Source organism: Centroberyx affinis, unplaced genomic scaffold (assembly GCF_046629955.1).
Source record: "Centroberyx affinis isolate AG114_WGS23_722 - 3 ecotype Tasmania unplaced genomic scaffold, CSIRO-AGI_Caff_v1 ptg001484l_1, whole genome shotgun sequence".
NCBI classification, from domain to species: Eukaryota; Metazoa; Chordata; class Actinopteri; order Beryciformes; family Berycidae; genus Centroberyx; species Centroberyx affinis.
The window spans coordinates 764,343-789,614 of NW_027279951.1; the positions used below are offsets into that span (position 1 = coordinate 764,343).

The window sequence follows — 25,272 nt, forward strand, 5'->3', positions numbered from 1 at the left end:
GAGAGAGAGAGAGAGAGAGAGAAAGAGAGAGAGAGAGAGAGAGAGAGAGAGTTGTGGGAGGGCTTTTAGTGTAAAATTAAGGGCAGGTCTTGGAAAGAAGCCACAAAGTAACACAATGTTCCGGCTGTACTGTAGCTGTACCGCTGCCGCTGCTGATGAGAACACTGTGTTCCAATAGACACCCTGACCTGTAACCCGTTCCGTGCCGTGCCGAGCGGAGCCGCGCGCGCTCAGCTTTGCACCGGGAACAGCCTGTACCGCAGCAGGCTGTCCTCTGCTCAGCTGACAACACTTCATCAACATTGCTCAGTGTGTGTGTGTGTGTGTGTGTGTGTGTGTGTGTGTGTGTGTGTGTGTGTGTGTGTGTGTGTGTGTACAGGACCCAGGAGGCTGTATAAGCACCGACGCACGCTGCCTGTCCCTGTCGGGCGTTAACGCGTTATTATAGCCCAGAAACCTCTTTACTCCGCCGGTAAAGAGTAGTGTAACGGATTACTTTTTACAAACAGCCCAGCTTTCTTTTTAATTTAGCCTAGTGAAGAGACTTTGACTTAACTGTTTGTGATGTAAATTCATAGCATTCACCATAGTAGGTTACGATCAACTTATATAAAGGTAGGGTATTAAGAAAATGCTTAAATGGATGTTTTCCTTTGAAACATATATATATATATATAGCATATATATATATATACATTTTTGTTTACATTGGTGGTTCTTTGCCTTATTGTGATGACTGACTGAAGATCATGGTTTACCCCTTTTTATGTTTTACTCCTATATCACTGCAGTGTGTTTGTAATTTGTTACAATAGCCTATAGTTTCCTCTGTAACAAGTAATGTAACGGATTACAAGGCTATTTATATGTCAGGTAGCCTATACCATTACCCATTAGAGACATAAATAGTTACTGTTGTTGTCACCCTGTCTAAATATGAAATTGAAGTTTAATTATTCAAAAACGACAAGTAGCCTATCCCACCCCATCAGTACATTTCATTAGAATTAGGCTACTTGTCAGTCCTCTCACGCCGAGCCTGTCTTATAGCTATGAAGAAGAGTTTAGTTTTTTTAATTTTGCTTTTATCTGGCAAAGGGATGAGGAGAACATTGTACATCAGCAAGGTCACTAAAGTACCGCGATGTTTGAAAGAAAGCGAGCATGCAGACGCCTTTTTGGGGCTGTAGTGGCAGAGCTTTGCTGTAACGAATTACTGCTGTCAGGGAGTAATAGGCAAAGTAATAACATTAGGCCTACTGTTGAAATGCGTAACGAGTATGATTATACGGTTATCTTTTGAGCAGAGATCCCAACACGTGAAAGATTTGCCATCTAGCCTAGAGATACTGGCCAGGCCTAATTCAACATAAGCTAGCTGGAAACTTTTTAAGGCACGATATGTCTCATAATGACTAAAAATAACACAAAGCAGGCTTGTAGCCATGTTTTAGGATTCAAAACCAAACGGGCAGCTCAGACTCCATTGCTTTATTATTTTCAGTTATATTTTTATTTCTTCAAAAGCCAATGGTCTAGCCAGAAGATATAAGACAGTGGTCTTCAGTCCTGGTCCTCAGGACCCAGAATAGCCTGCTGCTTGTTTTCTATCCCATTAACCAGTGAACTAATGAATATTCACGGTCAATAACAAATTGGCTATAACCCCATGATGTGGTCCTGTCATTATAAACAGTATAAATGTTTAGTATAGGATTGAGTAACCATGTTAGTAAAGGCATTTTCTCTGAGCAGGAGTGTCCAATCACGTGGCGTGGAGGGCCAAGAGTCTGCAGGTTTTCCTTCCAACCACACACTACACTACACCAGGTGATTTAAGGTGAGCTGGAGTTGTGCTTAGTTGGATGGAAGACCTGCAGACTCTCAGCCCTCCACGGCACATATTTGGACACCATAGCGATTTTTCTCAATGCAATGACCAAATGTCATGAAAATTGGAACACTTGCTCATGGACCAAGTAGTAGTCCATAAGGCAAGTTTGGTTGTGATTGGTGTCTGTGGGTATAGCCTATCAAATAATGTATAATACTTCAAAGTTAGTTTATGTAATCAATATCAAACATTTGACAGCAAAGTATTTTATGTCTGCTGCTTGTATTTATGTTCATCATCTTTTTTAATTAAAAGCTAAATAATTGCTAAAAAAAAAAAAAAAAATCAAATATGACACAAGCTGTCAGTGTGAACATAGTGTGTTAGTGGTAATTAGTACAACAATAAGCCAGCAGTGGTATTTAGCACTAACTGAATCAAGAAATTAAATTCATGTGAGAGATTATTTACCACTCAGTCTGTTCCACGGTGTTCACACTTGTATTTAGGCCTGTAACAGTGGTAAGTTTCAGTTTTACAGGTGTCTGGTAGATGAATTCCACTGTCAGGGGGGGTGAGGAAGCTGTTGCACCAAATCACTGGCAGAGAGCCAGCAGTTATGGGATTGAACATGATGTTCTTGTTAATCATAAGTGACATAGCACAGGTGGACCTGAGTCTGCAAACCCACAGGGATGTCATCAACAGTGGCTGAGAGGTAATCTTCCAAGGCATCACTGTAGAAAATAGATAGCATATTAGGATATTTTATTTATGTTAAAAGCAGAAATTCAAAAACAGAACACCGATTTTTAGCATTTAAGAGCACGATCACTATTTGTAAACATGGACAACCCCCATAAAACCCCACCACCCACCCAAAGCTAAAACCAGTGCTGTAAAAAAAAAAAAAAAAAGGAGTCAGTCATGAAGAGCGTCTTGGCTCTCTTGGCTCTAGCTTTGGCAGAGATTTGTTTGTGTTCATGGATCCTTACCTGAACCGGGTGTCCTGGTGACTTAGTTGGCTAAGGCACATAACTGCAATGTCCTGGGTTTGAATCTGGCAGAGGACCTTTGCTGTATGTCATACTGCTCTCTCTCTCTCTGTCTCTCTCTGTCTCTCTCTGACTCTCTCTCTCTCTCTCTCCTAATCGTTCCTGTCTCTCTCTACTGTTGATATCAAATAAAGGCCAAAAAAAAAAAACATCCTTAACTGAACTATTCAAGACAATGCAAATAACATGTTCTGTTTCAGGGTAGGTTTGTTTTCCCTTTAAGTTCCCAAAGTCCCTTTGTGTATATCATCAAAGTGAATAGAAACCATGAATAGATTTCTATATTATTGACACATGCCTTGAGGTGTGAAGTCTTCTGGAACATCATGATGCCTTGTTTGTCCTAGAATGTATAGAGAAGCAGGAGAATTAGAGGGTTTGAGGTTTTAATAGACTAGCAAGAATATTGAAAATATATTTTTAAAAATGCAGTTGCGTGCTAGAATTGCTTCTATCCTTACATATATATATATGGTAGTTTAGTGATTCAGATTTTTAGAAAAGAAGAAAGTGAAAAGATTTTAATAATGGAGTGGTACAGTTGACTCAGCATAACGCAACATAATAGTAGTTGGGCTGATATTTTTTTATTTCATTGAAAGATTCCTATATGATATTCTCTGTTACGGTGAACAACAGCTCTTTCTTTGAGAAGTGGCTACCGTGTTTACTAAATACTGCATGAAGTACCACATTCTGAGAGGCAGTTGTAAGTATATGTCTGTCTGAATGACCGTCTTAGTGTAACCAAAAGCACGAGGGAGGGTTCATTCAGGGATACGGGCTGCGCAGTCATCAGGAAGTGAAACAGAACAGAATGTGCTGTACTAATCTGATTGAAAAACACACTGCCCTGAGTGGATGCATGAAAAAAAGAGATCCTTCATTCAAACAGCTAAAAGGAGAATCCTATGACAGCAGGGAATACCAAGAAAACAAACTGAACTGAACCGAAAAAAAAAGATCCCTTTGTTTAGTGATATGAAAGACAGGTGCTGCGGATAGGGAAGAGAAGCACTTGCTCTCAGACAAACATGCACACTGCGACTAAAATAAAGCTGAGCAACATAATGCTCTTTGTTTGTGTTCAAGGCATCTGCGTTACGTACAGCGGCGTAATCTCCTGCTTGATCCCTTTTATCCCTGAACTTTTGCCCTCTGAAGCAAGGGATCTTAACCGTTGTTCTTGCCAAGGACCCTAAATAAACTACGTCACGCTGAGACCGATGAATGGAAACACTTTGGGACTGTGACTCAGAGTTTTTATCATTTTAAGTTTGATTTAGAACTGCCGTGAAATGATCAGTGACACATTTTTAGCTCTGAACTCTTGTCCTCGGATGACCGATTATATGTTGCCTAAGGTTAACATACAGAGAATCAGCTTTAATTTGATGATAATTTCTTTCATATCAGATAAAAAATACATCACTTTTACTTATTACATACAATGGTCTTTCCAATCAAATTTCAAACATACTGCATTTGGACAGATAAAGACTTTATGCTGTAAAGAATTTTATTTTTTTATTTTTTTTTATTTTTTTTTTAGAAATAACTGTCTTTTTGACCATGTATAAACATCACCTGACTCTTGGTATGCATCCCCAGCTGCTCTTTCAGCAAGTGATGCAATCTCACTTTGTGGGAATTCAGCTTTGGAGTTGCATCTGAGTTAAATTACTCTCATGCAGGATGGAATACATAGTTAGATAAAAAAAAAAGGGTACAAGGTCTCCAACCTGCTGTAAACCATCAAGCTCCTGCCATGGAGCTTCACAATAAGCATGGGGGGCTTTCTCCAACGTATAGAGGGAATGAGGATAATTACTCTTCATTAAATTATCTAGAGTCACTTACAGTGAAGCCTAGCAAGCAGTAATTTGATCTATCATGCCAACCAGTCTATGCTCAAAGCTTGAGAGCAAATTGGTTGGTAAATAATTTTAATGTCTACAGTGGCAGTCAGAGTCCTACCCATTCGTATTAGAGAGTGATACAATTGAGCAATAATCACAAACATGTGACATTCAATTTAAAAAAGTTGCTGCTCCAGAACAAAGTCAACAGCCTTATTACTGATTCCAAATTATTGGCAGCTTTGAAGAAGTTCCCTGAAGTGTTTGATTAAACACTCTATTTAGGGCAAGTGTGATAACCTAAGAGCTTAACCCATATGTTTTAGATGAAACATCTTTTTCACACAATTCGCTAACAACTAAAACAGTTTGCATATTTTCACTGATAGCATGCAGCGAGGAAAGGATGGCTGCACACATTAAATGAATAATTTTGTTGTATTTTGAGTGTGGGAGTGTTGTGAGGAGTTGGAGTTCAGGAGGCGTCAGAGAGGTGGAAAGCTGCATGTCCACTTGAGTCACTAACGCCTCTCCCCCTGCTGAATGCCGACTGCAGCACTTGTCAGGGGTTGTGTGTCTGTGTGAGGCGGTGAGCCTGGTGCTCAGGGGGGAGAGAGACGTAGCAGGGGGCAAACTGGACATATCTGTCCTCCTCCTACCTACAGTATGGCCTTCTTGGTATTCCCTCAAGTTGAGCTCAAACCCACAGGCTCTATTGCTTTACTAATTTTGTCTTGTAAATTATAAATAGCATTACAGTCAAATCTCAGTAATTCAAACCCCTTGGCAGTGGAAGTCATTTTCTTTATTTTGGCTCTTTTCACTTTTGTCAGTTTATTGCTTAACGTGTGTCTTTGTTATCCATCTTTTTGCTGTTTGTGCCTCTGTTCTTACTTGCATTTGTTCATTTGTTTCTTTTATCATGAGAATAAGAATATCTTGTACAATTTCTTTAAAAATGCAATGGATCCTTTTGGCAGAAATGTATGCAAAGTCAGATAGAGGAAATTCTCAAAATGTATTTGTATGTAAAATTACAGAAGTTTGTTCTGTTTGAATCTAATTGGAAAAATTTAAATTTGAATTCTTTGCCTCTCTTGTTTCATTTATGCTAACTTTCCTCAATGGTAAAAACAAGTGCTAAAAGGTTCATATATCACTATATAATATTACAATATAACAATACTGATAATGTAGATGTTTCACATATGAATAAGGGTGTTGCCATTATGTGTTCAAAAACATTATCTTGGTGTGAAAGATGTGGAGTGGATCTGATGAGGATTGCCATTGTAAGGAAGAGCAAGCAGAGGGTCTTCACACTGTCAACAAAATCATTATTGCTGCTGTTAAGTATCTGCAAAAGATAAAGGACAGGCTAGAGGAAGATAGCAAGAAAGTTCTTGCCTCATTTCTATCGTTATAAACTAATGGCAATAGAGATGGGAACAAATGTGCTACATTTTTTGTAAATTGTGTCTAAAATGTGACAGGTAATATCGAACAATGAGTTTTCATCATCTCCCATGGATCTGAATGGTTCTGAATGAACAATTCACTTGTTATGTTTGAAAGAACAGGAATGGATTAAATATTTATTACAGTATCAATGCCCATATAGGGTTAGAATGATGTGATTATATATATCATGGATTGTTATTGTCTTTATTTCAATTTCATCAGAGTATAGTGTGGTGCAATACATTACTCTGCTGGGCAGACAGGAAACAGGAAATACTAAGAAAGCGTTGTAGTGAGTTTTGAACAGATGTAGTACCGTGACGTTACACATTCGTCCAGTAGGTTGCGGTATGCACCTTCATTTTGGTTTTCGACCCGCCATTTTACAGATAGACGAAGAAGAATAAGGAGGAAGTTAATAATGGATTTGTTTCCTCTCTTCCGCTCTGCTAACAACATCTGAAGTTAAGCTAGTTAGCTACTGGAAACGGGCGGCGTGTCATTTGCGGGTAATATTTGTTGATTAATAGCTAAAAAATATCTATCTCTCTAAAGCAGATTAATTTGCTTTGCTACCACCACGTCGTCTATCAAGAAACATTGACGTTAGCTCATCCGGGTGGATCTAGAACCTAGTTAATACTATTTTCGCCACGCCGCCATGGCTAATGTTAACTTAGCTAGCTACCACATTCTTTCTTTGCCAGCTAACATATCGCCAGTGTCTTCATGTGGGTTAGCCATCTTAGCTAGCTTAATATGTTTGTTAAGTTATAACCAATTGAATTCATTAACGATGTATTGTGGTTAAGTCAACCAAAAATGCCACATTAACCAGCTTAAGTTAACAATGAACACAGCGCTACCGTTTTAGACACGCGACCGACTGTCGGTAGCTAACAGGTTAGCTAGCTAGCATTAGCTCACTGCCTGAGAGCTAACGTTAATGCTTAAAGGAAAAGGCCATTTATTGTGAGCAGTGCTTAGGATTTTGATAAACTATTGTGTCGAGGTTGCATACTTCAATAATTGTTATTTTCTAAATGTCTTGAGTTACGGGCACCTTTCAGGGCGCAATTTTTGGTATAGGCCTTCATTAATCAAACTCGTCTAAAACAATGAAGCGCATCAAGCTGGCCTAATTTGTGCTCTCCTCTCGTCCTAGTTGCTTCTTAGTGTGTAGGGTGGAAATCTTTGGGAATCTCACGATTCGATTGTGAATGTTGGAGTCATAACTTGACATTAAATCAATTGTCGATTCATGCAACTTCAAATTGGCGGCTCAATATGCAAATTCTAGATTGCCATTTTAAGTTATTTGCCCACTTGGCTAAACAGTTGAATACAGTTGCATACAGGTGACCACGTTAAGTTTGACATGTTACCGGAGTGCTTCAAAGTTGAACGACAAATTTGACAAACTCTGGCTTTTATCGAGTTAGTTTATCTTCGATTAGTTTGAAAATCTGAACTGCACCCACATACCTGCCTTAAGGCTTGCTGGGGCTTCACTGTAGAGCCAGTGGAGAGAGCCGGTTTGGTCAGACTACTGTGTTAACTTAAACTTTCTCTCTCTCTTTTTAATGTTTTATTTTATTGTCTTGGTTATTGTATTATTGTCTTCTTAATTATGTTTTGAATAAAAAAAAAAAAAAAAAACTTAAGCCGAACTGTGCCACCAGACCAGTAGAGTCGAAGATTAAAGCCAGAAATTAAGTGCCTTCTTGTTCTATTGCTGTAAAATATAACGTGCATTCCAAGTGTTAATGCTAGGATGTGAGGAAGCTGTTCTGAATCGGACAAAATGAAATCATGATGTCTTAGAGATTTTTTTTCCATCAGCACTAGTAGTGCTGGGTGGGGTTAAGAAAAGAGCAGTAGTGAAAAGTTTTCGGATGCACTATGGTCTACAACTGTTCTCACCCACCTGAGATTCCCTCCTCATGCAGCTTCCTTTTTCCCCCCTCTTTTTTCCTTGTAGGCACACCTGACGATACAACTCAGAAATACGACTCCAAAAGATATCTGGACTAGGTGAAATGGGAGGTATGATGACATATTACTGTCTTGGTGTTCTGTCTGACCGGTTGCATATTGTGTTGTATCATTTCTTAAAGGCATTATTGTTTAATCTTAATCGGATAGGCATGTATTTGATTACATTTTAAAGTAGGTCTCTTTACTTCAAAAGTTCACACCATTCCACAGAATTAATAAGGACACTGAAAGGCTAGCAGTTACTCACAAGCTAACCCTAACCACACTGACACTAACTCATGAAAAACTGCAGTAGTCCACTCAAAATAGATTTAAAAAAAAAAGTAACTTATAACTAGTACTACAAAATAATAGTGAATATTCCTGTGAAAGTGGCAAAGAAATGGAAGCAAAAAACTTTCCCTCCAAAATTTTCACACATGTACCAGCAACTAGTTCCTGTGTATTTGCACAGTATTAGGTAGTGGAAATCAAATGTTTATTTTTCCAAACCTGGAAAAATCCTTGAAAAAAATGTCCTGGGATTTTGTTTATAAAGAATTGAATGACTGAAAAAGTTTCCATTGTCCCATTTGGACCATTGTCCAAGCACTAGTTGTACTTGGTCAAAAAAAAGACTTGAATCAGGTGCTCAACACGCCCCAAAAAAGTGCAGTTTGAACATAGTCCTATATCTGTAACAACCTACCAGCAGGCTTTCATGGATGAGTCAGAGTAACTAATGACCATACACATGCTACATGCTACCTACATCTTATTTCTTGCCTCTCTCTCCCTCCCTTCCTCTCAGATCCTTCTCTTCATAGAGACTGTCCCCTTGACTGCAAGGTCTACGTTGGAAATTTAGGAAATAATGGGAATAAGACAGAGTTAGAAAGGGCTTTTGGGTACTACGGTCCATTACGGAGCGTATGGGTTGCCAGGAACCCCCCAGGCTTTGCTTTTGTAGAGTTTGAGGATCCCAGAGATGCAAATGATGCTGTGAGAGAACTGGATGGAAGGTAAGACTTAAAACACGTTTTTAGTTATTTCTTTTGTTGCATTAATCTTTGTGCATTGACCCTCATGTGATGACTTGTGTTTAGGACTATGTGTGGCTGTAGAGTGCGTGTCGAGTTATCCAATGGGGAAAAGCGCTCAAGGAGCCGTGGACCTCCTCCATCCTGGAGTAGACGCCCCCGGGAGGACTATAGGCGCCGTAGTCCTCCGGTCAGACGCAGGTAAATATTTCCTACCTAAAATTAATTTTACTGTTTTACTTCTGCTTCATATTGTAATACATTTGTGATTTGTGAAGTGCAAATGACAAAGCAGATATCGCATTCCCCACACACTTTAATCTTTAGCTGTTTCACTCTTCCCAAAATATCAATTAGTTAGGCAAAGCTGTTTAAATATGCCAACCGCCTAAAATTGGCCCTATGGGTCAGCTTTTGTTAAATTTCAGAAAGTATAATAGGGAGTAAAGTTTCTAATTGGTCATTTTCATGGCTTAAATTCAATTTTTGTCTATTCTTGGTGCTATGGGTCACTTAAGTGGAATATTTTCATTTTTAGCATGCATTCCCAAATGTGAGTTCATCAATGGTCAACCTGCAAATCTCGCTGCTCTAGGTATCCATTGTGATGTCATTCACTTGCTATCATGTGAAAGCACAGTCTAAAAAGGCGTTATCCTCACACATGAACTGTTGATGTTCCCAAAATAATTTTTTCCCCTACTTCTTGAAAAGTAATTTAGTTTGTGTGCAATTGTTAAGAGTCTGGGAAAATAGTCTGAAGAGCAATTCTGGCCACCAATCCCCAGGGCAGCTTATATAAGAGGTTGACTGTTCATGAACTCTTACCAAGGTATGTGTGTTTAAAAAATGGCAATGCTCTACCAAAGTGAAATTGCTTTAAGGAAACATCTTAAGTGACAGAGAGTTAGCACTTCATCATCCATCAAACATTTTTATAGGTAAACTTTAGATCATTTATTTTCTACAGATGTAAATTTTGTTTTATTTCTCAGTTCAGTTGCCATCTATATTAATAAAACTGAACCCCGTTGCAGAGTCACCACCACGCTTCTCACCATCTGAGTCAGTCAACTAGTCCTCTTTCACATCATGTGACTGCTGACCAGCGTGCCCCAATCAGCTTGGCTGGTGTTGTCACATGACCCAGGCGCACCGCCAGTCGTCAGGTTCCACCAACCTTTTGGTTCCTGAGCATGCAGTTCCCAGCATCCTCCTCTTCTTCCTCCAACCTTAACCCAATCGACAGCGGCCCACTTCACATTATCGACCAATCAGCGTTTTTACTTTTTCTATTGTCAACACAACTATCTACGGGAACAGCTCATGGCTTACACCCCTCCCCCCCACCCATCCCCCCCTAAAAGGCAGGGAAAATCTACAACTACCCCCTCCAACCAGCCAACCAAGCAACTTCATTTCTCCAACATTCGCATCATGTGGCAAATCCTCTCTGCAATTCGACCTCCCTCACCGCCAGTCTGGCTTCCTTGCGTCATTTCTATCTTGTCCAAATCCCCCAAAATAGTAAGTTGCTTTTATCCTGCTCTTTGTAGATTTTATGCTTAATCTAGCTTTCAAAGCTGCTTGACAGTTTTCCCTCATTATGTAATTTAGACCATTAGAAGAATTTTAGAAGTCCTTCCCATAGTACAGAGCTGCAAAACTTAAAACCTTGAGCTCAAAAGTTGTGGTCAAGGAGCTGTTGGCTGTCAGTTTTTAACTACAGCTTGAAAAATTCAAAGAAGAAAATTTATCAGGTGTGCTCTAATTGTGCAGAGTGCATTTTCATGGCTCGACATTAAGCCATTTTGAGCAATTGTTCATGGGAATAAATTTAGGATTTTATTTTTTTTATGTCCAACTAAAAGTACTGTTGAGAAGTATAGAGACAAAATAATTGTTTGCTGTCCCTTTTTACATGGAGAGATGTTCTGTCACTTCCAGTGCACTAGTTTCCTGATTTTTTTTTTTTTGTTTGTTTTGTTTTTTTTAATAAAAAGCACAGTTCAGTCAAGGTTATTTTGCAGCTCCTAATCCTGAGCAAATGAAAACCTGTAAAGCCAGGTAGCACTGAAGCCACTTGCAGATTGCAAGTGGCTTCAGTGCTACCTGATGACAGTCCTTGCAGATTCACTGTTAGGAGCAATTTACTTTTGTCATGGACTTTGTGGAGAGCATTTTCCACGCATTAAGCTACAGGTGTTGTTGAACAATAAAGTGTATTTCACCTGCAGTGTTACAAGCCAATTTTGTAGTAACAAAGCAATGGGCAATTGCACTTGTCATATTTGGCAACTTTTAACATGTTTTACTTGGTGTTTGTCACAGGTGAGCCTTAATGTCGAGCCTTGATCTTGTCTCTTATTCCCTAATCTGGCTCCAAGATTGGTGCTCATTGGAAAAAGTTCCCTTTTTAATGAGTGGAATGGGTCTATGTCTTGATTCAGTTCACGGATGCAGATGATCCTCCTGTTAGTCAAGGAACTACGTGTAACCACGTTTCCACGCGTGACCATGTTTCCTTATGGATCAAGAATGCCAGAGGTTAAGTGATGGAACGGGACATTATTAAAGTCCCTATATCCTAAATGTTTTCTTTGTTTTCTTTTTCACCACACCTACACCTTAGATCACCGAGGAGGAGGAGCTTCAGCCGCAGTCGCAGCAGGTAAGCCTATGAACACCTGTTTGTCTCCACTGTGATTGTAACCATGTTCTTATCAAAAATGAATGATTTTAATACATGTTAAAGGTTGTCTATACTTTGTGGTTTTGTTCACCAGGTCTGTTTCAAGAGACAGGCGCAGAGATAGGTCTCTGTCCAGAGACAGGAACCATAAGCCCTCAAGATCGTTCTCACGATCAAGGAGGTGAGTGTGTTAGTGTGCACATTTGTAACAATCCTCAAAATTCCCTTGTAGAATCACATATGCCTGGCAGTCAGTACACAAGCTTGATTTTGTTTTTTGGTTGTTTTTTTAAGTTCTCAGTCTTTGGCATTTATTCAGTTGTTCATTCATTTTACAGTCGCTCCCGGTCTAACGAGAGGAAATGAAGACGTCAAAGGATGATCCATGTGCAGAATCCTGTTATGGTTGTGAAAATTTTTATAGTCTTGTTTTTCTTTTTAGATTTTTTTTTCCAGTTCAAGACAACCTCGTTGTCCACCTTGCATATTGTGTAGTAACAATCTGTTGAATTAACTAAGGACTTAAGTCTAATTTTCCCTTATGTCAGTTCTTATAGCAAATGTTGATTTTGACGATTTTCCCCTTTACTCTGTTGAAACATGTTTTGTCTTTGAATTTGCAATTCACATGAAATGAATACTGTCTTGCCTTGCATGTCTTGAGATGGAATACTGGGATTTTACTTTCCATGAACATTCTGGGTTTTATTTTATTTTTTTTTAACTGTTTTGATTAAAGTTCATTTGATGTTTTTAATGTGTTTCTGATTTTTGTTTTTTTTCCCTCTGTCTCTTGCATTACTGGTGAGGTATTAGATGAGGTGCATCAGCTATGGAAGAAGCATACCGTATACCAGATGCATAAAACTTAAATTCACTGTCTAATTTTACAAGGTGGTAGTGGGTGCTCTTGTTTGCAGGCTGTCCTTGAAGCTTCTTTACTATTCAGTCGTCTGTAATTCTGGGCTTTACCTCCATCTCTTTTGCAAAAGAAGGCTTTTACTCCTCAACTTTGCTTGATCCACTGGAAATTTGTGTTGCAGCAGTGATTAAAAAGCTTGTTCAATAAATTCTTTTAAGGTAATGTTATCTGCATGTTGTGTCCTTTATACATTTTATATTGATTCAGTGTCATATCTGGGTAGAGATGATGGTAATGCTGCAAAAATAGTAGTAGGAGTAGAAAGACTCAAAAGTGAAGTGATCTTTTAAAGTAAATGTGGAAAATGAAGCTTGACTCAATCCAGGAAGTATGTTGATACCATTTGGCTTTAGAGCTGCAACTGTGAATCACACAGGAAGCCATGTTGCCGTGTAAAGGCACCATGTGCAAAACACTATGCAGTTCACCAGAGGCTGATCACATACGAAGCTGCTCGTGTGTTAAGAGGACTGAAGTAACGGATTTTCGTGGTAAGTACTTGGCATGGTTGCAACTTTTTTGACCTGACTTATTAGAAAATATGTGTGATATAGCTAACATTTTGGTGCTATAAACCAATTTTCTTTTAGTGTTAATTGGGCAATAGATCATTTAAAAAGGAACTGAATAAGTAAAATATGTTGTTTTGGGTTTTTTTTAAACACCAATATTCAGCTTGTGTATGGGGTTAGGGAGTGGTGTGATAGATTTAAATATTTGCAAATAGTTCCAGACGGGGACTTCTAGCAAGAAATGAGGTGCAGAGATGATTTAGTTTTGCACTAGACTCAGTTAATGTTATCGGTGGACAGTACATTTCAACTTGATGTATTGATGATTTAACATGATGCAACATATGCTTTAGGAGGGAAGAATAAGAGCCATGTCAGGTCAAAGAGCAAGGAAAACAAGAATTGGCTCATCTCGCCGCCGGGTATCAAACCAAAATGAAAAATCTGAGGCTGATGATGGGTTTCACAAAACTGACAGTCCCTCTGCAGTACAAGACCACATGACAGAAGAAATTACTGAATCTGGAAGCAAACATTTGGCTTCGTCAGAACTCACAGGGAATAGAAGAAAACTTGGGTCTAGCCGGAGAATTAAAGGAAGACAACACGTCAAGGACTCCATTGCTGAATCATGCCACGAAGCTAGAGCGGAAGCTAGAGAGGAAGTTGGAGAAAAAGCCACAAGTAATGAAGCTCTCTTTAACCAAAGCAGCAAATTGCTTCCTGGTACCATTGAAATGGAGTCAGCCTCCTACCAATCACAGGACTTTGTAGAGCCAGACCTCTCACATATACGATTCAGGCATTCTGAAAATCAAGGAGAGGAGACAAATCCTGAAAACAAGTGTAATGAAGACAGGAGCACAGAAAATATGAAGAGAAAAGAGAAAAATGAATCTTTCAAAGAGGAAAGTCGAGAGTTGAGTGAAAATAGTATTGCGAGACGAAGGGAGGTAATGCTTGATGAGCAAACAATCCAAGATGAACCGGGAGAAATGTCAATACTAGCAAGTGAGGAAATGAAGCAGGAAGAATTGAGTCAAGGGAGTGAGCATGACATCATGTCTCATGACAGCTCTATATGTTCATCCACTATTCCTGATGATTCTTTTGAGTTTCAGAACCCCACTGCAACAAACTGTCCAGAGGCTTTCCTTGAAAGTTTAATTCCCAAAAGTGAAAATGTAGTAGAAGATGGTCATGAAAGAGCGGATGACAATAAACTGGAAGTGGCTGATTTTTGCAAATCATCAGAAATTATGCTTGAAGGAATGGACATATTTCACACTTTTCAGAGTGAAGAAGTCAGTGATCATGTCAAAAGCAATTCACAACTTGTTGGCATGTCTGAGATGTCTAGTTTCATTTTAGATTCAGTTCCTCCAATAGATCACCAGATGACTGATCAATCAAATTCCAGGGAGATGCCAGATGAACTTCCAAGTTTAGTTTTAGATTCAGCTCCTCCAATAGATCACCAGATGACTGATCAGTCAAATTCCAGGGAGATGCCAGATGAACTTCCAAGTGTACATTCTGTAATGGATAAAGAAAACAAGGAAAGAGACGAGGCAATGGAATTGTTGAGGCAATCTGGAAATTTACAGGCTAACTATTTGGTGAGTGAGACACGCACAAAAGTAGAAGACACAGAGTCTCCAAACAAACCAGTGATAATCACAGAAAAAAGCAGACCAGTAGAACCTACTGATCTTGAATGTATCAATGAGGCTGGTGATGGGTTTCACAAAACTGACAGTCCCTCTGCAGTACAAGACCACATGACAGAAGAAAATACTGAATCTGGAAGCAAACATTTGGCTTCGTCAGAACTCACAGGGAATAGAAGAAAATTTGGGTCTAGCCGGAGAACTAAAGGAAGACAACATGTCAAGGACCGCATTGCTGAATCATGCCACGAAGCTAGAGAGGAACTTTTAGAAAAAGCCACAAGTAATGAAGCTCTCTTTAACCAAAGCAGCAAATTGCTTCCTGGTACCATTGAAATGGAGTCAGCCTCCTACCAATCACAGGACTTTGTAGAGCCAGACCTCTCACATATACAATTCAGGCATTCTGAAAATCAAGGAGAGGAGACAAATCCTGAAAACAAGTGTAATGAAGACAGGAGCACAGAAAATATGAAGATGTTGACAGAGAAAAATGAATCTTTCAGAGAGGAAAGTCGAGAGTTGAGTGAAAATAGTATTGCGAGACAAAGGGAGGTAATGCTTGATGAGCAAACAATCCAAGATGAACCGGGAGAAATGTCAATACTAGCAAGTGAGGAAATGAAGCAGGAAGAATTGAGTCAAGGGAGTGAGCATGACATCATGTCTCATGACAGCTCTATATGTTCATCCACTATTCCTGATGATTCTTTTGAGTTTCAGAACCCCACTGCAACAAACTGTCCAGAGGCTTTCCTTGAAAGTTTAATTCCCAAAAGTGAAAATGTAGTAGAAGATGGTCATGAAAGAGCGGATGACAATAAACTGGAAGTGGCTGATTTTTGCAAATCATCAGAAATTATGCTTGAAGGAATGGACTTATTTCACACTTTTCAGAGTGAAGAAGTCAGTGATCATGTCAAAAGCAATGCACATCTTGTTGGCATGTCTGAGATGTCTAGTTTCATTTTAGATTCAGAATCAAATTCCAGGGAGATGCCAGATGAACTTCCAAGTGTACATTCTGTAATGGATAAAGAAAACAAGGAAAGAGACGAGGCAATGGAATTGTTGAGGCAATCTGGAAATTTACAGGCTAACTATTTGGTGAGTGAGACACGCACAAAAGTGGAAGACACAGAATCTCCAAACAAACCAGTGATAATCACAGAAAAAAGCAGACCAGTAGAACCTACTGATCTTGAATTAACCACAGAGGAGTTGCCTACAGATGAGAGACACAATTTCAAATTATCTCACCTAGATGCAAATCCTTTCACCCAATTACACCAGTCAGAGGATGCTGTAAATAACAAAGTGCATGAACAGGAGGTTAAGCCAGCACAAATAAAAGAAATGCATCCGATTCAGATACATGATGCTGCAAGAAATCTTGAGAGCCCTTTTGGTAATTTGACAGATGTCAATGTTGAAATCGGAGACCCATACCAATCTGAATTGATTGTGAAAAGTGTTGATGATTCTGCAAACGAACAAGAAGTTTCAAATCCTGACAACAAACTGGATGGGCATCCGACAAAGCTAAGCAATTCAGAGATTTTAAACCAGAGACATGAGGATGATTATGTGTATGATTCCGGAGAACCAAGGATCAACACAACAGAAAGAGCAGACACTGCACCAGGCCCAGTATATGTGTATAAAGGCCAAGTGGGAGATGATATGAAAGCCATTGCTGAAGATATAGTTCATCAGGGGGGGGAAAGACTCCCATGTGAAACTGAGGACAATGAATCCTCTTTACAAACTCTGCATTCAGATAGTGGCTTGTGTGCTGGTGAGCATACTCACATATCCAATTCCACAGGGAGGAGAAGAAAGATGGCATCAACTCGCAGGACTTTTCGAGATAAACTAAAACAACACAAAGACAATGACAGTCATGAAGATGTTGATATGGAAAAAATAGAGATGCCTATAGATTTCAAGGCTGAGTGCAGCAACCAATCGAACGAAACATCCTGTACTAACATGGAGCCCCTGCCTGAAAGAGTCGCACTTACATTAATTAAATCCACATCATATGAAAAAACGAGTCACAATATCGATTCCCCACTGGTAGAGACCCACCACCTGGATGACATGACAGATCCAAATCTTTCAATCAGTGGTTGGCAACCTTATTCATCAAGTGAAGAGGCCCAAAGCCAATCAAGGGAGAGAGATGACCCTTTGGTCTCCCCACCACAAGACAATTCTGTGAGTCTAAGAGAGCAAACGAACACAGAAAATATGGAGGAGGACACACTTTTGTCCCAGATCCAGACAAACAGTAAAACTATGACAACAGAAATTAGTTCAAGCTCAGAAACACATGGCCTTGTGAAATCTACTGAAAAAGTCAGTGAAAAGGAGGAAGAGAAGAAATTGATAGAAGAGCTTGAGAGTGGAAGTGAGTTTACAGGATATGAGGAATTTAAAATAATGGAATCAAGGACAAGCACTTTGGACGAACTTAACCAGGTAGAAACCTTTCAGGACCAAGCAATGGAAGTTATATATTGTGACAAAGAAGCAACAAGACAAGAATTTCATATGAAAGAGACAAACGATATTATAGAAACTGTGGAAGATTTCACGGAAAAAGACATAATAGAAATTGGAGAAAAATATGATACAGAAGCAGAGGGCTCAATGGGTATACAAGTTGTTTCTGAAAAAGATGAAGTTGGAGAGCAATTTGGAGATCCTGCAAAGGAGGACCACTCAGCCCAAGAAATAAACACTTCACGTGAGATCTCATACAGTGAATTGCTTTCTGCTGCACAAAATAAAAATGTTCTCTCTGACACATTGGCTGCATTTGACATTTGTCATGAGGAAGATCTCAGAAAAGTATTCCCAGAGCCGGTTGTGCATGTATCTGAGGAAAGTGATGCAGATGCAACTGATGTACATCAAAGCCAACAAGGGATATTGGACAGACCCTCTCAGCACAAAGATATTGATGCCATTTCTCAGATAAAATCCACAGGAAAGAGGAGAAAGATGGGTTCCACTCGCAGGATGAAACACGGTAGGAAACAAGAGGGAGGAACAGACAACAGAGATGAAATAAAGGAAGGCAACTTGAACATAGAAGTTGAGTCGTTTGAAGCTGAGTTTAAAACAATAGTTGAGGCTAAATGTAATACCAGTGACCTGCATGTGGTGGAAATTGACAAAGGTGCATCAGACATGACCCATGCAGATATTTCAACACAATCAATTAATCAAAAAGAAGACATAAATATGGGTATTCAAATGGGGAGCAACAGACAGTTGGACCCATTTGAGAACACAGCTAATGAGGATGTTGGTGGCTTGTTTTTGGCAGACTGTAAATCAGCAGTAATCCAGATAACAGATAACGAAGAGATGATAGATAATGAGCCTAAAACTACTGAAGGAAGAACGATAGACTCAATTCCAAGAAGTCTACATGGTGAAAAAGATGAAGTGACAGAGGAGGCACTCAAAGAAACTAAGGAAATTGTGGTGAAGTTATCAGTGATGGAAACTGAAGAGGTATCGCAAACTGAAAACACAGAAACATCTTTGAATACTATGTATAAACCCAATGATATGATCAAAGAAGAACAACAACATCAGGAAACCATTGAAACCATCACTGGTGAAATACAGGACCAAGATATTAAAAAAGATGAGGTTTCGAAACCAGAGGAGGCATCTAGTGTGAATGAGGTAGATTTTGAAATCGTGAAGTCTGAGGACAGTGGAGGAACTGGGGAAGGAGATGAGAATGCACAGACTACTATACAAGAACCAAAGATGAGTGAAGAAGCTCACAATATAAAAATTGAGATGAAAAATGAAAGTGAAGTTTCCAATCCAGCAAACAGGAGAAGAAAGATGGGCTCCACTCGCAGGAATCTAAGACCCAAAGGGGAAGAATTACATAGGAAACAGGAGGCAGATAATGAGGTGTCAGAGATCGCAAAGAATGTAGGAGATGCCGTAATGACTGAAAGTGAGTCGAGCATCAAAACGTTACAACTTCAAATAGAACACAAAGATGGTGACTCTGAGAAGGAGAGAGAAAAAATATTTGAAACAATGAAGGAGTGCAGCCACCAGTCAGTTTTGGGAACTGAAGAAAATACTGAAACAGAGCGTCACTTAACTCCAAGTTGTCTCCCTTCAAAATCAGCCACTTTTCCTGAACATGATCTACTCTCAGAATCAAAATCTGGAGGAAAGAGAAGAAAAATGGGGTCTAACCGCAAGTCACGAGGACACCAACACCACAAAGTCCCAACTGAGTGCGAGGACAAAATAACAGATGCAGGAGATGGAAGAGATCTCAAAAGTAAGACAGAAGAAAGTGCCATCGGGACCTTGGAAGAGGTAAGAAGCAAAGATACTTTATAGTGGCAAGAAAAAGTGTGTGAATGTTTTGGGAATGTAATTGCTTTTGGATCAAAAACATTTGAAAGTTAAATGTTATAATGTAGGTATTAAAACAAAACTCCTGCTATGGTAAAAGGTAAAATTAATTTAACAGCAAATATATCAAAATCAAAGTGGTTTGTCTGTCTCACAATTCCTGGTAGAAATCGTCATCTATAATTGTTTCAAATTCAATTTAATTGACGTACAGCTCACAATAGTTTTTACCAATGCAACTAGTTATACTATATAAGAAGTCACATACATTTTCTTGGCATCCCTTTTGACATGGAGGTAATGTTGAAATCCTGTTGAAAACCTCTTGAACACTGACCTGACAAATGTCTGTTGCGAAAAGAACAAAATGACAAAACACACCAGAATGGGGAACTTGCGGTCCCAAGTACAAGTTTTGCATGGTGGGAAGAAGAACTTTAAAATGTATCTGACCTCTCGATCTTAATGATGATGGTTGGTTTGATATTAAGACTTTTAAGCCTATATAACTAGGCTATATAACTGTTTATGTAGTTACATAGGCCTAAATGACAGCCCGTGAAGGATCATATGTCAAATGAAAACCCTATCTGAAAACTTATGTAGAACAACCACCCATGTCTACACATCTAATACTCCTACCAATAATATCTTCATAGAATAAAAAACTTTCATAGTGACACGAATGGCAACTTAAATAGTGACACGAGTGTGGCAACATCAAAATATGCCTCCTCTCCCACTTCCTCCTCGCTTGCTGCACTGTGAGGTTTTCCTCCTCTGCTTGCTCCTGTAGTGGGGGTGATGGAGGGTTTGGAGGAGGCAAGTGATCCTCTACAGTGGAATGCAGACTAGCATCCAGTTCTTCTGAGTCACTTTGTATGTTTGCTATGGTCCACGTCTGCCCACTTTTGAACAATCCCTCCCAACATTACGTCCTGCTCCAACATTCGGTTTCAGCTGGAAATGTGTTGAGTTACAACACAAAACACACTCAAAATGCCATTTCACGTTGTCTTGAAAATGGTTATCTTTTTTTATTTAATTAGTATTATTTGGCAACATCTTTGGTGATAAGTTGTGGTGTTTTGCAATGCATTTCCCAGAGATTATTTCAAATCAAAGTGTCACCCAGTACTGTATTTTTCTTTGGTTTTTTCTCTTGATGAAGCTTGAGTATACTGGTACCACCAGTCTTTTCTTTGTCTGTTCAGCCATGGTGGCTATCACTGGTCATGCTAACTACTTAGTTCTTCTATTTATTCTAAACCAACTGCTGTTGATGCTGCCACAAACATAAAATGCATCACCTCCTGTGCGCCAGAGGATTTTTCATGGTAAAGACTTACCCGACACAGCAAATGTAAAAGCTTTCATGAACTGGACATAGGATGATTCAACATTGTTTTATAACAATATATAAATCGGTGATAGAGAGTATAGGAAAGGACATTTACGTATATGAAAATGTCACAGATTATTACTTTAAGGAAACTGTCCACATGCAGTTCTTTAAGAAAAATCTTTTTGCCTTTGTAGGTTGTCACTTCATATGATAAAAGTGGCAACAAACCGTCCTCCAGCAGCAGCATCTCAAGTACTGGAGATCCCTCTAGACCTGTAGACGTTCTGAGGTAAGTCCTACCCTGAAGGTCCAATGAGGTGAAAAAACTCTTCCTTGCTCGAATGGTCGACCCCAAGGCTGCCGTCTGGAAGGATTAATTGTCTTGCCCCTCAGCATTTAGCCAATCACACATCACCAGCCTCTTCCCAAGCTCAGCAATTGTGTTAGCCACATTGACTGTAAAAATAGCCAGCTTAGCACAATAGCTTTAGACAAACTCTTTGTTAGCCTGCAAGCTAATCCTATCTAATGTCACTGCAAAGACAATTCTGCACCAACATTTTTAGCATATCTGAGAATCTCTTATTTACTTGTTAGCAATTATTTCTTGGATATCTTGGTTTGATGCCGAGCTAAAACCAAACCAGCTAAGAGGCTAGTTAGCAAGCTGCCTAGAATCTCTAAAACATCTCAAATCTTTAATTTTAAAATATTTTTTTGCAAATAATCACACACACTTTAACAGAATCAGCTTTTGGTTGTCTCTTCCAGTCAGAGGGCATCTGAACAAGAGACTCCAAATCAACTCCCAGGCCCTGAAGACCACCTGGTTCAAGCAAGAGAAAAGACACATTCCTTGGGTAAACATAATAAATAACTGTAGATAAAATAAATACTGAAATACTGCAATGGGAGTCATGGTAAAAGGCTGTTGGTGATACAGAGATGCTAAGAGAGGGAGGTTTTATAAGTGGAAGTGGAAATATAACATGCATGGACCAGAATGTATTTCTCTTTCTGCAGGTTTTTCCAAAGAAGGTGACTTCAGACCAAACTGCTATAATGTGGTGATGGTTGGAAATAGCAATGTGGGCAAGACCTCCTTCATGAAAAGGGTTCAAAGTGGGATGTTTTCTTTAGATAGCTGCGCCTCTGTTGGTAAGCTCCATGTTCTTTGTCGTATGATTGCTGTCATAAATATATGTAAATACACAGAAATATGTTGCTTAAATACACCTTGTAGGTATTGATACATGCATGCAGTCCGTGAGAGTGGATGGGAAAACAGTCGTGCTACAGCTTTGGGATACAGCAGGTCAGGAAAGGTAAGTTTCCTGTTTGAAGCAGAAATCCCCCATAAACAGAATTCTCATCACTATGATCTCACAAAGTCAATATTCGTGAAAAGGAACAACTCCGAAAGCTAGAAACAAGAGACACAAGGCTTCTATCTGTCATCTCATCAAGAAAGATGAGAGTGAGCAGCTGCTCCACTGACGAGTTAGAGATTGACGTTGGTGATTCAATAGAATGTTTGTTTGAGGTTTTACATTGAAACATGCTTGGTTTCACTGCACTGATAACAGTTGAGATCCACACAGCGTACCCATAAACCACCCTGTGTGCCCTCGCTGTGTGCCCTCGCTGTGTTTACAACATCAGTCTCTTATTCACTGTCGATGGAACAGGTCCAGGACTTGTCTCTTGAAAACAACCTCTAGGGAGTCTTGGCTCTCTTGGTGACAGCTAGACATGTTCCTGTTCACAAATTTTGACTGAACTGTCCAAGATGATTGGAACAACACAAATTCTGCCTTTTGGGGTATTCATGGCCCCGTGTGTCTGATTATATTATTTTCTCTCATACAATACACATTTTTGAAAGCTAGTTGCCTCCCCCTGATTTAAAAAAAGGATGCTAGCATCTCTATGCACATTGACCACTATTATGTTCTTTACTATCCTCCAAAGGTTTCACAGCATTACAAGACAGGTATTCCATAAAGCCCAGGCATTTATCTTGATGTACGACGTCACTTCCTTCCAGAGCTTCTCAGACGTCCGCTACTGGGTTAGCTGTATTCAGGTATAGTGCTGAAATACTGTCACCCCACCACTGGCTTTGTTTACATGGTGATTTATTGAATTAAATATGTTTTGTTGTTTTTTTTTACAAATATTTAGAGTTTTTTTTTTGTTTTGTTTTTACTGTTGGTATGTGAATGTTCAACATGGGTTATACACATATTTTTTAGGGTTATAATTATTTTTTTTGCTACAATAGTCTAGGGAAGTTTCAAAAGTTGCTTATTCTCCATCTAAAAGTCAAACCTTTCAAGAAAATATATAAATATAGCCAAAATTCTAATTGACAAATCAATGTGGATTGTATATTTAAAACATTACCGCATATTTACAGTAACTGTGCCTTGTAACTACAGTATGCCATAACAATGTAAAATGTCAACCCGGATGTCGTTACCTCCCACTCTGTTCCTAATGGAAAATATTTTTCAGAGACAGGCTGCTAGTTTGAGAGGTGTAAAAAAAAAAAAGAGGATGAATGCATCAATACTTAATATTACCATTTGTTATGGGGACTGTTTTCAGCAGCACACATTTATTTCTGGTGTGCAAAAAAAACAATAAACGCCTTAGGACCTGCAAGTGAAAAACACTGATATTTTCCAGCATTGGTCTGTGGAAAGATGTTTGTATGACAATGAATCCAAACAATAATCTGAATAATTCATATTTTGTAGGAAGGGGCTGTAGAGAATGTGATCATAATACTTCTTGGGAATAAGAGTGACTGTGCAGAACAGCAGGTTCATTCTCATCAGGGGGAAGTCCTTGCAAAGGTATGGATGTGTGATTACTACCTTTCACTCTTTTAGGTTATGATGCATTTCACAGTGGTATAGCAGAAAAGGATTAAATGGTTTTATGATTTTCACACACCCACATTGATGGTAATAATTCTCCTTTCACAGGAGTACAACATTGACTTCATGGAATGTAGTGCTGCCACAGGTGAAAATGTGATGCAGTCTTTGGAAACTGTGGCCAGGTAATACAGTTCATTTCCTTTGCCCTATGCCTTCACTATCATAAACATAGGAATTTCTCAAGCACGTGTCCTGTCATGTCACAAGTGTCATGTATTATCTACAGTTACTCAACTGACTTTGTTCTGTTGTGTTGTTGCCAGGATGTTGTGTCAAACATCTGACACAAAAGAGGAAGGCATGGTGTTACACAAAGAGCCTCAACAGAGGAAGAAATCAGGCTGCTGCTGATCAGATGTTTTTGTCTCAGTTTTTCAAGCCTTACAAGTACACAACTGGGTTTGAGGACAGCATTTTAGTAACTGCAAACTCCTGCCAAGTGAAACAGCCACACCTGAGCCTCAGGTTGACTGTGATTCTGTTTGGTAAAAGGTATTCATACAGTATACGTATATCACTCTAAACAATAACTGAATTTAAAAAAAAAAAAATGAAAAAACAATTCAATGGACAGCAAATCCCAGTGAGTAATTATACCATTCATGGTGACCAACAACCAAATTAAATAACTTAAAAATGTCAACCCTGGCTCTAGCAATATGCCTTCATATGGAATGAAACCAATTAAATATCTGAGGTGAAAGTCAATGGAAATTGATGCTAGTAACAAGCAAAGTAGCAAACTAATAAACAGGGTAATAAGTAAGCTAATGTGTGGCACACTGAACTATTTTTTGACATCTTGTGCCTTGTTTTTTTTTGATAATTTGATCAGTCCATTGGGGAAATCTTTAAGATTTAAAGTGAATCAATAAAATGAATAATTTCAGACTGATTTTAGTCTACTAAAATCATACTTGTTTACTCGTTTATACTCATACTCGTTTTGAAAGTTGTGTCGTATCTGCGGAACTTGCTTCACTTCTTCATATGAGCATGTAAAATGTCCTCTTCCTCTAACAAAAATAGGAATTGAGTAGATATGTGGTTATTAATGTTTTGATATGTACAATATATGTTCATGTATGTCTGACACAGGCTTTCTTTGGCAGTATGTAAGACAATACACAGTTGTGAGTTATTAAGGAAACCATTTGGACCTTTTGATATGATGAACAATGATTTGTTTTATCTTGCAAAGTACTATGATGCCATGTAATTTTGCTTTGTACATTTTATCTTTTGTCTGTTAGATGAATTGCCCTTTTTAAAGACTTCTTAAAGACTTTTCTCTTATTTCTATATTATTATTATTATTATTATTATTATCATTGTTATATATTGTAGTATAATGCACATATTTTACATATTTCCTACTTTCTTATTTCTATTTTCTTATAATTTCTTATAATTTCTCTATGCTTATATATATTCTCTTCTACAATGTGAGCAACTGCAATGTAACCCAATTTCCCCTCGGGGATCAATAAAGTATTTCTGATTCTGATTCTGATTCTGATAACCAGTGCTATTTCAAATGATTACATTAA

General features: G+C 38.8%; 2 protein-coding genes across 4 annotated transcripts; both read left to right on the forward strand.

The window, feature by feature from the left end:
- Nucleotides 1-6,632: 6,632 nt before the first annotated feature.
- On the forward strand, nt 6,633-13,007 carry srsf3a (serine and arginine rich splicing factor 3a). Its single transcript, XM_071527026.1, has 7 exons — nt 6,633-6,718; nt 8,191-8,255; nt 8,998-9,208; nt 9,293-9,427; nt 11,859-11,897; nt 12,013-12,099; nt 12,257-13,007. Exons 2-7 carry the CDS (start codon nt 8,249-8,251, stop codon nt 12,282-12,284), a joined length of 507 nt encoding a protein of 168 aa, XP_071383127.1. The 5' UTR covers nt 6,633-6,718; nt 8,191-8,248; the 3' UTR covers nt 12,285-13,007.
- Nucleotides 13,008-13,237: 230 nt separating this feature from the next.
- Nucleotides 13,238-25,206, forward strand: rab44 (RAB44, member RAS oncogene family). Of its 3 annotated transcripts, XM_071527013.1 has the most exons (10): nt 13,238-13,331; nt 13,706-19,390; nt 20,969-21,063; nt 21,546-21,634; nt 21,798-21,932; nt 22,018-22,099; nt 22,746-22,860; nt 23,537-23,635; nt 23,768-23,844; nt 23,986-25,206. In XM_071527013.1, the coding sequence occupies exons 2-10, from the start codon at nt 13,724-13,726 to the stop codon at nt 24,071-24,073; spliced, it is 6,447 nt and encodes a 2,148-aa protein (XP_071383114.1). In that variant the 5' UTR covers nt 13,238-13,331; nt 13,706-13,723; the 3' UTR covers nt 24,074-25,206. The 3 variants fall into 3 exon arrangements, with proteins under 3 accessions (XP_071383114.1, XP_071383115.1, XP_071383116.1); XM_071527014.1 differs by lacking the exon at nt 21,798-21,932; XM_071527015.1 differs by lacking the exons at nt 13,238-13,331; nt 13,706-19,390; nt 20,969-21,063; nt 21,546-21,634 and having other exon boundaries at nt 21,798-22,099.
- Nucleotides 25,207-25,272: the final 66 nt, after the last annotated feature.

Coding starts and splice junctions, on each gene's coding strand:
- srsf3a (XM_071527026.1), top strand. Junction 9,209..9,292: donor GTGAGAGAACTGGATGGAAG/GTAAGACTTAAA, acceptor ACTTGTGTTTAG/GACTATGTGTGGCTGTAGAG. Junction 11,898..12,012: donor TTCAGCCGCAGTCGCAGCAG/GTAAGCCTATGA, acceptor TTTGTTCACCAG/GTCTGTTTCAAGAGACAGGC.
- rab44 (XM_071527013.1), top strand. CDS start 13,724: ATGTCAGGTCAAAGAGCAAGGAAAACAAGAATTGGCTCATCTCGCCGC. Junction 22,861..23,536: donor ACTGGGTTAGCTGTATTCAG/GTATAGTGCTGA, acceptor CATATTTTGTAG/GAAGGGGCTGTAGAGAATGT. Junction 23,845..23,985: donor TCTTTGGAAACTGTGGCCAG/GTAATACAGTTC, acceptor TGTTGTTGCCAG/GATGTTGTGTCAAACATCTG.